The sequence below is a fragment of the Barbus barbus genome (assembly GCF_936440315.1).
Source record: "Barbus barbus genome assembly, chromosome: 22".
NCBI lineage: Eukaryota > Metazoa > Chordata > Actinopteri > Cypriniformes > Cyprinidae > Barbus > Barbus barbus.
Window position 1 is genome coordinate 25,859,781 of NC_136750.1, and position 13,294 is coordinate 25,873,074.

Genomic DNA, 13,294 nt, shown 5'->3' on the forward strand with positions numbered 1-13,294 from the left:
ATTGAAAAAAAGACAATGTTAGCTTTCAACTTTCCAATAATAATGCATTTTATTATTTCCAGACTCACTGCAATAGTCATGGTCTCCAACCCATTAAATATTTCATTTCCATAGTACATGTATATTATTTTATTTATTGCCAGTGTTCAGACCTTTGGCACCAGTATTGTTCAAAGTACAAAAATCACAATATTTAATAAAACTAACTGAAATTCTAGCACGACTGACTCATGACAGCAACAGAAAATAATGTACAAAATAGTCAGCATATAAATATTCAGCTTTGACCAAAAAAAAAGAAATACAAGTAGTACACAGTCCAAATATTTAAATAAAAACTAATAGATTTGAACAAGCATCTTAGCACCTATGCACACAATCAAAAAAGGCTCACTTCTGACAAATCACTTTTTATTGTGCTTAACAGAATTACGAAGGTCAAGTGGTGTGTCTGAATCATGTCATCGTCCGACATCATGGAAGTACAGATTGGCACACAGACAGAGGAGGATAATCAGACCTATGGAATAATAAATCAGACCACGAAACTTTGGATCCAGATCACCTTGACGATACCAGAATATCTACAAAAAACAGAGAAATTTATTTTTAGTGAATTATATACATATGTTGTAATGTATATATAAACACGAGAAAAAAAAAAACACCCCAAAGAATCAAACATCTCGTTACAGCAGTGTGACCATGAAGCACAGTAGAAAACTAAGTTGTAAAACCCCCATGATTTGAGAAATATAAAAAAAATAATAATAATTGATTCAGATTAATGATTATAAGAGAGATGGAAAAATTAAGCCACATAGATCATATATAGGACTTTTATATATACACAGAACTTACCAGCACCAATACAGAAGAACAGATCATGATGATGCAGACCACAAAGAAAATATTTAGTGCTGTCGGAGGAGGTGTAGGGAAGACAAATGAACTGATGACAGTTACCTGAAAAAAGTAAGGAAGGGGGTTAAAAAAAAACAACTAGCAAGTTGCATTTGGATGGAGGCGATCAGTAATTTTTTAAGCTGTAAAAATGCAGAGTGCAGGTTTGGTTATAGTATTTGTAAGTAGCTGTATATAAAAACAATAGAAGTCTATGCAGTGCCCTCATTTAGATAGCTAACTAAACGTGTGTGCGCATGTGTTTGTGTTTTTATATACCGGTGGGAACTTAAACCTGAATACACACAGACTCATGGGGACTTGTGTCACGGTGGGGACCTAAATTGAGGTCTCCACGGGTAAACAAGCTTATATAAATCACACAGACGTTTTTTGAAAATCTAAAAATACAGTCTCCTGAGAGGGCTAAGTTTAGGTGTAGGGTTGGTGTAGGGCAATAGAATATACGGTCTGTACAGTAGAACAACAATTATGCCTATGAGAGTCCCTACAAGGATAGTGAAACAAGTGCGAGTGTATTTCTGATAGGTGAAATTGGAATTTCAACTAGTAAGAAATTAATTCTTGATATCAACAACTGATTTTGAATGGCAGCCTATGGTGACATTTAACTAGTGAAAATACAATTACAGATATCAACAATTGAATTGTTGATATCAAGAATTAGCATTTTAACTAGTGAAAATTTAATTGTTGATATCAAGAATTCATATCATGTGAAGGAATAAAAGTCAAAACGGCTTGCCATAGTGTGTGTGTGGTCACTATACTCACTAGGACAAACAGAGATGCGAGTCCACCAATAGCCAGATTAACAGCTGTGTGCTGAAAGAAAACAAGTTGACGAACAAATATACAGGGGCTACATTTTGTCAGTGTAACTTGATTAAATCTTTCCATATATCCAAGTTCATATTGTGCATACTAATTCAGCCCTTTAATTCTGCTTCATAATCTCCCTTTAAAAGTCCTGTGATGCCTGCCCAAGAGTTTTGCCTTGATCAATGAGCAATTAAACATCTTAAAATTCATGATTCTGCATTAATGCTGATAAACACTTAAAAACTAACCGTAAAAAGCAGTAAGCAACAGTTTCCCTCACCCGAGTTAAAGTCTCTCCAAACAGCGTGTTGTCTGCGCCACTGGTGCGTGTCCTGAAATCATCCATGTTGCTGGTGGGACTGAGAGGGTTTGTGGTCATGAGACGCGGATCATCTCTGAACCCTGCCTCAGCCTCCTGCACTCATGATCAGGCCTGAAAGCACTTTCTCATTCCTTCAGAAGCGTAACACTCACTCACGCCTCTGGCCGAAGCAGAATCACAGAGAGCTGTTTGACATACACCTTAATGGAACACAGGGAAACATTGTTTGGAGAAATGGTCACAAGGTTATGCTTGTTAGTTATGGGAAATTTACAGAAAAAGGTGTGCTTGGTTACTTTCTAATCCAGGCATCCTGCAGAGTTTAGCTCTAACCCTAATCAAACACACCTGAGCATGCTAATCAGAGTCTTCAAGAACACTAGAAAATCACAGGTAGGTGAGTTTGATCAGGGTTGGAGCTAAACTCTGCGGCAGATTGGACCTCCAGGAAAAGATTTGAGGAACCCTGATCTAATCTAACATCGAGGAATTCAATTCATATCACATCCAATCTAATGAAGTGGGCGGGGCTTAGCTGCCCAGGTAAAATTGGTCTAAATTATAATTTTTATATTTTGGTTTGTTTTTGTTTTCTCCCCTCTCTCTCTTCGATTAAATGTCTATAAATATTCTCAGTGTTATTATTCAGGTTAAAATTACTTTCAATACCTTTGCTGAACAAGGTTGTCATGTGGGACCTGTTACTTTTCTCAGCGCTGGTAGAGAGAACTAATCGCATTCATTTGTGATTACTAGATGATAATCTTTAAAACCGTTTCATGAAAATGAATTACGTTCCACTTTTTAATTAGTAATAATCATTGCGCAAGATAACAGTTTTTTAATTATTAATATAATTCTGACAAATTATGTCTCTAGTTTCATCTTGCACAACCCTTTTGCTAGACTTCTAGTCTAAACAGCCGTGTCGGCAACAACACCTCGAGCACTACAACACTGAGCACAGGTGCCCCACAAGGCTGTGTGCTTAGCCCGCTGCTCTTTACACTGCTGACCCACGACTGCACTGCCAAGTTCAGCTCCAACCACATCATCAAGTTTGCTGATGACACAACAGTGGTAGGTCTCATCAGCAACAACGATGAAACGCACTACAGAGAGGAAGTGGCACAGCTGGCTGAATGGTGTGGCACTAACAATCTGTCCCTCAATGTGGAGAAGACAAAGGAGGTTGTGATGGACTTCAGGAGAAACTCCGTTGACCACCCCCCACTGACCATCGACAGCTCGACTGTGGAGAGAGTCAGCAGCACTAAATTCCTGGGGGTGCACATCACAGAGGATCTCACCTGGACCACCAACACCATGTCACTCTCCAAAAAGGCACAACAGCGCCTACACTTTCTCCGCCGGCTGAAAAGAGCAAGTCTCCCTCCACCCATCCTCACCACATTCTACAGGGGCACCATTGAGAGTGTGCTGACCAGCTGCATCACTGTCTGGTATGGGAACTGCAGTGCTGCTGACCGCAAGACCCTCCAGCGGACAGTGAACACAGCTGCAAAGATCATCGGTGCCCCTCTCCCCTCCATCCTGGACATTTTCCTTACACGATGCTCCAGCAAAACCAACAGCATCATGAAGGACTCCACCCATCCCTCCCACAGTCTCTTCCAGCTCCTACCATCAGGAAGACGGTACCGGAGCATCAGAGCCCGCTCCGCCAGACTGCTCAACAGCTTTTTCCCCCAGGCTGTGAGAGCCCTGAACTCAAATCACCCCGCCCCCCTCTGAAACCCCATGCAAACCCCTACCTCCTGAAAAATGGACCACCCCCCACCCCAAACCTTACCACACCAAAGAAAAACTGTATGGAACTTTTATTTTTATTTTTTATTTTTTGTGCAATTCGAAGTGTGCTACACACAGGTGAGTGGGCCTGTACAAACCACCTGTAGTAACACACTCTCCTCTAAGTGCACTATGGACACTTACACACACTGCTGCGTGTGCACAATCCCACAAAAGACTCAGCAATATATGTATGTTTACATGCTCATGCACTACAAATCATCCTGCACTGTTCCCCAACCAGCTGCTGACTCAAATGTCTCTCTTTGCACATGTACAGTATTTGTGAAGCATTCGTATAGTTTGTATTTTTTAGTTTGTATAGGGTAATATTTATGTGAAGCATTCGTATAGTTTGTATTTTTTAAGTTTGATAAATACTTATATATAGTATACTTATAGTTAAATCTGTCAGTAGGTTAGTAGTTTATAGTGTTTTTTTACATCATTGTTGTATGTCTGTATTTATGTAGCACCGTGGTCCTGCGAGACACGACATTTCGTTCCACTGTATGTCCCCACATGTAGCGGAATGACAATAAAGCTCAACTTGAACTTGAAACAGAAAACACATTAACAATCTGAAATATTTATTTGACTTTTACAAGATGAAGCAACAAAAAAGTAAAAAACTTCATTATTGCATTGATGTACTGTAAAGCAGGACACTTTGATATAAACGTTGTTTTAAAATATGCAAGTTGGCATAAGCTAAATATTTCCATAACACTACACAGAATAAAAATATAAAAACATGTAATACAAAAACCTAAGTGTCCCACTTTACTTGTATTTGCCATATTGTGTGCAGATACCTGAACAAACCACCTTTACTTTAACTGTCATTGCTAGAAAAACAACATTGCATAGGTTTACCAGGATTGTGTCAAACATTGTATTATATTTAATTATATTACGTTTTTAATTTACTTCAGATTTTGTCATTGATAAATTTAAGTACTTTCTGTAGATTTAAAAACAATTGTTTCCTTTTGAGGTAACTGATAAATGATCAGAGGACAGTATATTCAAATGAACATACTATAGATGTTAAATTGTCATAAACTATAATTCACTATTAACAAAAGGTTGAAAAAACCTGTTAAGTGTTATTCGAGTGCTTACGGTTTAGCATAACAAAATAATGATACAGATTTGTGTGTCAAGATTTTGAGGTCTGAACAAACGTTGGACAAAGTACAGGAGCTTCAGATTGTAGTGCAATAAACCTAACTGGTCACATATCAAAAGATTGTATAAAGTATTACACGTCCCCCACATGCCAGGGCTACAGTCTTCAAAAAGAGCTCAAATTCTTTTTCTGGACTGGGTATGAATTTTTGGCTCAAAAGGATTACATTTAGCCACATAAATATTTGAACAGACTGAAGAAGTTTGAGAAACAGTGAGATTTTGCAACACCTAAGTATCACTTGAACAAAGAGCATAAGAATGTCAAAAATCAGGCACTTCGGGCAACTTGGATGTCTAACGAGACGGGTGACGACCTTCAAAATTCACATTTTGGCCTTCAGAGGCACCATGTTGAGAGACTGCACAAAGTACTCCAGCGTGGACAGATAATCCTGAGGGTGTGTGCGCAGATGACCTGCATGAACAGACTCCTTCCACTTCTTGCTCTCGACAGTTTGGCCGCGACTCCTCCAGAACTCCACCATCTTCTCCAAGCTCTTGTAATCGCACAGTGCATCGTTCTCAGAGAAGAAGAAAAGAGCAGGCGCCATCACAGGAGTGTTCCAGAAAACACTGATCGATGAGTTAAAATGGTCAACCGTCTGGTGTTTGAAGACACGGAAGTACAGAAGGCTAGCCGACTTCACAAGACCTTCCATCCGGGGGAATATAGTTTTACCCAGGCCTGGAAAACAAACAACAAAACCAAACTAATTAAGCAAGAGATTTCAGCGACTTAAATTCATCAGAACAAATTTCTATCTCTGAAATCTGAAGGTTGTATTAGGCCTTATGTAGTTTGATTACTCAAGCTGTGTAAAGATTAGGGCTGTCGCGATTCGTCCATTTTATTCGACTATTCAAATTTTAAAAATCATCGACTTAATTTTACTCACGTCGACTAACCTAATTAACAATTCAAATTCTGTTGATGGTATTAAAGTTAAATCTCATGTTAAATATCTAGGGGTTGATATCTGCAGATCTGATCCTGACCATCTCCATCACAATTTTCAGCCAAGACTAGATAATATTAAAAAAATGTTAAGTTGCTGGCTGCAGAGAGACTTGACTATTTATGGGAGAGTCCTGCTGACTAAAGCTGAGGGCAAATCACACTTAGTTTATCCTGCTTTTTCCCTTTATGTTGATCAAAAAACTATCGAATCTATGAACTCTCTGCTATTCCGCTTTATTTGGAAAAATAAGACAGAATGTGTTCAAAGGAAATCTATAACTAGGAATTATAAGGAGGGTGGTCTTAACGCATTAGATTTTAAAACCATTAACCAGACTTTCAAAATGAACTGGACTAAGAATTGTTTATCTAATGATGAGTTACCCTGGTTTTGGATCCCTAACCTAATCTTCAATTGTTGTGGTGGCCTTAAATGTTTATTGTCCTGTAACTTTAAGTGTAGTAAATTACCTACTAAACTCTCAAATTTCAACTCTCAAAGTATCCCTGTCAGTTTAAAAACTTTGTTTAAAGCACATTTATGTTATGGCTGTGTAAACAACCATTTTCCTACACTTGCATTTAATGGAGTTTATGTATTAAATAAAAAATGCAATAACGTCTTTATCAGAAATGCCCTATCTTCAACTCCAGGACGCCCCTCTAAAGCACAATCTAAATGGAGGATCTGTTATCCGGACTGATTATGATTTGAATAATTTATGGACCTCTCCTCACAGATTTTTTATTCCAAGTAAAATTAAAGAAATCCATTTTAAAATTGTTCACAGATACTACCCTTGTAATTTATTCTTAAGTAGTTTTTTTGAGAATATAGCTTCATTGTGTTCGTTTTGTAATACCGATGAAGAATCTATTCAACATCTGTTTTGTCATTGCCCATTCTCTAAATCTTTTTGGTCAGAAGTTACCGTGTAAATTTCTTTCTGTTGTAACAAAACGATCGAAATTACAGAAGCTATCATCTTCCTGTCAGATTTTCACTCTAAAGACAGCAATCTTGAACATACTTTATTATTGCGTTGTCTTCTGGCTTTATGAAGGGGAAATTTACCCAGAACCACTCATTGTAAACCTAATTTTAGAATGTTTTCATCTGATGTAAAATCTCTTTTTACTTCTTTTAAGAATGTGTCCAAACCTTTGAATTCAAAGGCTTCTAAAACATTTAACATTCTTGAATCTGCTGTAAGGTATCTGTAATTTTTTTTATTTTTCATATCATGCTGATTTATGTTGCCCTTATATCTCCATGTGATGTTGTTCGTATCCCACTTATTATTTTTCAAGTATTGTAATATTTTTGATTTGCAATAAAAAAAAAAAATTCCTGAAGTGTTTCCAGAAAAGTGTGCCATATGCATCAGACGTTTAGACAATGTTCCATGGGCATGAGACTACACTGGATGCGACATGATCCCCATCAGTAAACTGATGCCTCGTTCTTTTTATGACGAACTGTACTGACACAAGTTCAAATGATCTGCAACTGTCGCTTTTTCGCGTCAAGTGTAGACAGACTTTTAGCACAAGCATAAGCTGATTGATTTATATAGTCTATGACTCCTTGTTTGGCTGTAGTGCCAACTTTAATTTTCCAGTATGTGTTAAGCATTTGTTATGTGATTAGCTCACACTCCACACAGACATTAAATTACAAAAAAGAGAGAGGAAGGAAACAAATTTAGCATCAGTGATTCCACTACCATTATTTTAGGGGCACCCCCCACCCCCCTTGAATGTCAAGTTAATTTTATTTAATTTTATTTTCTCTATAGCGCCAGATCACAAAAGAAGTCATTTAATGTTGCCTTTCCTATAGAACAGGTCTATACCTTGTTCTTTTATTAAACAAACTAAATAGTCTTATTTATCTTATTTACACGACAGCATGTCATTTCTGTCTCTACTTTACATGGTCACACACACACACAAACGTATCATATACACACAGAAATGTAAAGGTATTCACAGCAACCCGTCAAAATCATACAATATGTCTTCAATGTAATATTAAATCCCCTTTATTTTCCAAAAAATACGATTTGTTTAATTTTCATTCATTAAATAAAATTAAATGAATGTTTTTACGCTGGAAAAAACTGACCAAACTATTAGGTCCTTTACACATGAGAGAAACATGGCGTGGAATGTAATAATGGTACACTTTCAATTGTTTTACTTCAATGATAGGTTGGAATTTTCTGAGTTTTTTTAATGAAAGTTAAAAAGGATAAACAATGCAGATTTATTTTCACAGCCGCCTTTGCACATATTTACCAAGGGTGCCAATATTAGTTGAGGGCACTGTATAAATAAATAAACACTTTACACTGCAATCTATGTACTTACCGTTGGCCATATGCTCCAGCGATCCCATGACAAGGCTGTCATAGATGTGCCCTCTAATTCTGTTGGTCAGGCCTTGGTAACGCTGGGTGTCTTTGGCCATATGAACAAGCACCTGAGCGAATGTATATCCACCTATGGAAAAAGCATGGACCAGTAGGGGGCGCTGTGAGAAGCGCTCGCTCTCTAATAATTCCAGCACATGGCCACCATACTCCAACCCCCAGCGGGGCCACAAGAACTGGCTCACCACACTTTCCACTACGAGCACATCAAAGCCCGTGCGAAAGTAAATCTCACAGTATTTGGCAATGGTCTGCGGTTTAGAGCCCAGCCATGGCAGCATCAGCAGTATTGGTTTAGGCTGAGCAGGTGAAACACTTGCCATGGGAGTCCCAGCGACATCATTGGCGAGGAAGGTGATGTGTTTACTGATCTTGTGAGCAGTGACCCCTGCCATGGTGGCCGCTCTGGAAAGCATGATAGCAGGTGAACTAAAGAAAGGACAGAGTGGAAAGAACAACAGTTTATTTTTATAAAAGGCACAGTGGATTCCAACTTACTCAAGTGTTGGTCGGTGCCAAAGAAATCCTCTCAATGCCATATGAACTCTAGAAATCTGCCTTTTAAAGAAATATCTAATCCTCTGGATGAATGACATGCTGTATTGCCTTAATTCTTGCAGCTGTTTTAGTTAAGGTCTGAATCGATTAAAAGAGTGTGCTTCTCAGCACTGATGCTCAGACACTGCCCATTTCGGATGTGTTCATACCGTATCTGATACACCGTGGTGAAGAAACCTTCTCCCCTGGGAGAAAGCAATCTACAATTTATGAAATGCTAAATATTTTCTAAACTTGAAGTTAAAATGTAACACTGCATGTAAAATAGCCTAATATTTAACCAAAGCCTCTGACTAGAAGTGATAGCAGTCTGACTGAATTAAATATAATTATATATATACATATATATATATCATATGCAATTATAGATAACATTACAGAAGACTTAAAACCTATTAGCGTTTCTAACAACCAAACTAGAAGTCCTGAATAAGTAAAATAACAAAATAAGTAGCTACGAACCCCTTCAAGTAACCATTATGCTCTGATTTAAGCAAGACCATTCGAAGGTCACTTCACCAAGAAGTCCAGCGGCTATATCCTGCTTGAGTGGAAGTCAGTGGACCAGATACTTTAGTGCCTCAAAAAGGAGGATGGACAAATACAGAGGAATGTGTATGGAAGCAGAATAATGACAATAGTTTTTGAAACATAAAGCATGCTGAATTCCACAAATCGAAAAAAAGATGCCTTGCCATTAACAGTGCTTGCATTTTAATGCCTTGTATTTCCAGGGCTTGGAAATTTTGTTTAGGCGTTATACCACAAACAGCCACCGGGTGCCATTCAAACCCCATTGAAGTTTTTTTATGCACTTTTCTGTCACAAATGTATCAATTTCTCTCTCACTCTTACTCCTATCACAAAATAACCACCAAATATGGAATCTTGAGACTCAGACCTTTCCAAATATATGTATTTTGTCAAGATTATAAAAAGTTCTGATTCTATAAGACCATAATATATTTGGAATATGACACCTCCCACTGAGGGGGAGGAGCCCGCTAAAAGATTTTAAAGTACCATTTCTATGGTGATGCAATATCCGATTTCAAAACGGTTTTCACAGGATGAATTTTGAGATTTTAAGCTTTCAAATGATATATAATATATGATGATTACTAAAACGTGATAGGAAAAAAAGGAAACTAATAGAATTTTTGTGTCAAAGGTCAGAGCTCCTGTTATGGTGTATATGTTTTGAGGTGCACTCTTGTCATAAATTAATCTATTACTGCTCCTACATAATTTTTAATAACAAACAGTGGTAAAATATCTATTTAGGAGTCTTGGACCTTTCCGATGATATATTGTTTGTCATGATTAGATTAGGATTTAATGGTAATATATTGAAGTAAACGTCCCGTATACTGGACGGTGACAGTTAAGGGGTTAAAAAAAAAGGACATTTATCTTCTGAACATAAAACACATTTTCAATAAAAGAACAAGATTTAACTAATAAAATATTTAGCCTTATTTCAGGTTATTTATATGACAAAGCGTGGTTACAATCATTTAGACTTGAGTGAGGTGAAACCAGCCACAAAGCAATTTATTAGCCAGCTGCTAATTTTATTCATTTTCATATTCAATTTTTTTTTTCTTTCATGAATAAATATGATTAAAAATCACGTTTCTTTGCATTTATTTTAGTAATGGTCAGTATTGGGTTCGCAGATCACGTGGGGAGGGTACTTTTTACTGTGTGTGTGGATGAACCCTGACTAAAACCCTGACTATGTTTCATATATCTCTTTGTCACTCTTAACACATCCTCGAAAATGATAAAGAAACTCAAATTGGGCAGAAGGTCGCAAAGTTTTGACAAGGTTATGGTCCAAAGATCAGCAGATCTCGCCTGTTTTATTCCACGCATGAATCCAGTCTATGTGAACTATGCAAGTGCTCCAAGGTCAGTGACAACATGTCGATGATCCCACTCATGTTTTGATCCAAAACTAAAACCTGTCTCAAAATAAACCTCGACCATCATGCCTGATCATCCACTGCTGTCTGAATGATTATAATTGTGTTTGATGCCGCAGAAAATCATGCTCATTCAAATATGCTAACACAATTACTTAATTATTAAACCAGTGGTGGTGGTTGAGGAGAGACCCCCCCTAGCGCTTTGGGTGTACAGCAATACACAAGAAAGCGCTATATAAATGCATCATTCATTCATTCATTCAAACGTTTAATGTAAAAACACAAGCTAAGGAAAACATTTGGAAGATAAGCTACACTTCATCCTGATGCATTCAGTTATTATATTTAGCAGCCTGTCGTAGTTTAGGACACGACTAGCTGTTATGTTAGCAACGCCAAACTAACGGATAAAACCTTACATAAACTGTCTCAGACTGGTCAGCCTAGGTGTACGCTTTTTTAAAATACCCCAAAAACACGGATAAGAGCTCTTACCTGCTGCTGACAGGACTCGCTAGCTGAGCTGAGGCTGATGCAGGTGTGATCTGTGATGGACGACCGCAGCAGAAAACACATTCTTACACTGGCAGGCTGCCAACCTCTTAGCCACAATGTTTACATTTCCAAACTCTTTCAATCAATGGTCCACAAGTTATTTCACAATCACAATCCCATTTATTGTCAGATACAATGGGTTTACATATGCACAAAGAATTTGTCTTTGTGTACTGGACAAAAATACAACAAACTAAATTATATAAATAAGGAAGTTGGTCACCAGATAACACGGAAACCAGTTAAACCGTAACACCGGCGTGCACGAGCAGCTCAGCGCGTGACACTTTGGAAGCAAAAAATTAACAAGTCGGATAAATGAACACAAATACATATAGCCTATAAAACTAGTGCACCTTACTCTTTGTGTAGTAGTAAGTAATACTGTGTGATAGTAGTGAAAACTCTGGACTCTGTGAGTGTAAATGCTCTTTACCACCAGCAGGTGGCGTGATGAATAATGCTTTTCTAAGCAAGCAGCTGTGAAGGGTTAAAAACCTAGTTGAAACTTTACGATATTAGTGAAGTCTGATTCATTTCCCTGAACCGGTTCTTTCGAACGGTCCTCTATAATGAACCGACTCGTCATCACGTAAAAGACTGTAATAAAATTTTACAATAAAAAAATCTAACACATTAAATCTATATGTTTGCATATTTTCTATAATGTAGAATATTTAAGAATATTGTGACCAGTGCCTATTCAATGACTTCCTGCAAGCTGAATGAGTGACATCCCTTCAGTAGGTAATGTGCCCAAAACATTTCCATCAAATCCATCAATTAGAAATGAACTACAGGAGTTAAATAATCATTATTCTACACGACCAACACCCTACTGGAAGTGACAGCAGATGTGCATAAAATATAAAGGATTAATAGTAAAGAAAAAAATGGTTGTGAAAACACTTGTGCTGCTTAATGTGTGTGTGTGTGTGTGTGTGTGTGTGTGTGTGTGTGTTCATTTTGAATTTTTATTGATTTTAGGATTATCTGATGAAACAAACCCAGTAAAAAAACATGAAGTTTTTATATATAAAAATTGAATATTAATTTCTTTAAAGAAAAAAAAATAACAGTAGGCCTACACCTTACATATTCCAAACTTGTGGCTTGTGTTTGCATTTCCTTTTTATATGAAAAGTAAATAATGGTCAAAGCTTACTTTTGTATTGGCAATGTGCAAATATAATTAACTAATATTTATTTATTGTTATATGGTCTGTATTTTGGTGTTAGGTCTTAAACTGATCTTGACTTCAATTTGTTTGCATTAAAAACCTGTTTCTCCTTTAAAATGACAGGTTTTGTCCCATCATTCTTTCTGCTTCATAGCCATGTATATGAACTGTTTCTGCATAATGTGTGCTGTGAATTATTGCTGCTGTCTTGTTTGCCGACCCAACAAGCCCCCTTCTCAGCAGCAGTGATGCAGATGATTGGTGGGGCCGTAAAAGCAGCCCTAGCCTGGGGGGATCTGGCTGCGGACCACACTGATGTCATATGTTTGTTAAGCTCATCTGGGTCATTGTTCTAACCAAACCCCCCTTTATTTCCAGCTCATTTGGTGCCTTCCTGTATACACACTATAAGAGAATGTAATGTGCAATGCATTCAAAGTGCATGTCAATCTGTGAAAACAAATTAAAACATCCCTTTGTATTCCCATGGGATGAATTTATTAGTCATCAGTCTCAACTTCTCTGATGAATATGGCATACAGCGATTAACAGTTTTACCAAATATTATAATCTGTTTATATTCTCTGAGCCCTAACTAGTCC

General features: G+C 37.4%; 2 protein-coding genes across 2 annotated transcripts; both read right to left on the minus strand.

Moving 5' to 3' along the window:
- Nucleotides 1-27: 27 nt before the first annotated feature.
- On the minus strand, nt 28-2,137 carry LOC306888208 (transmembrane protein 243-like). Its single transcript, XM_079446401.1, has 4 exons — nt 2,027-2,137; nt 1,699-1,749; nt 862-966; nt 28-584 (listed from the first exon to the last, which is right to left on the minus strand). Exons 1-4 carry the CDS (start codon nt 2,123-2,125, stop codon nt 462-464), a joined length of 378 nt encoding a protein of 125 aa, XP_079302527.1. The 5' UTR covers nt 2,126-2,137; the 3' UTR covers nt 28-461.
- A 1,794-nt stretch (nt 2,138-3,931) lies between these two features.
- Nucleotides 3,932-11,951, minus strand: LOC306888207 (transmembrane protein 53-like). The gene is made up of 3 exons (XM_079446400.1): nt 11,452-11,951; nt 8,406-8,896; nt 3,932-5,759 (listed from the first exon to the last, which is right to left on the minus strand). The coding sequence occupies exons 2-3, from the start codon at nt 8,881-8,883 to the stop codon at nt 5,398-5,400; spliced, it is 840 nt and encodes a 279-aa protein (XP_079302526.1). The 5' UTR covers nt 8,884-8,896; nt 11,452-11,951; the 3' UTR covers nt 3,932-5,397.
- Nucleotides 11,952-13,294: the final 1,343 nt, after the last annotated feature.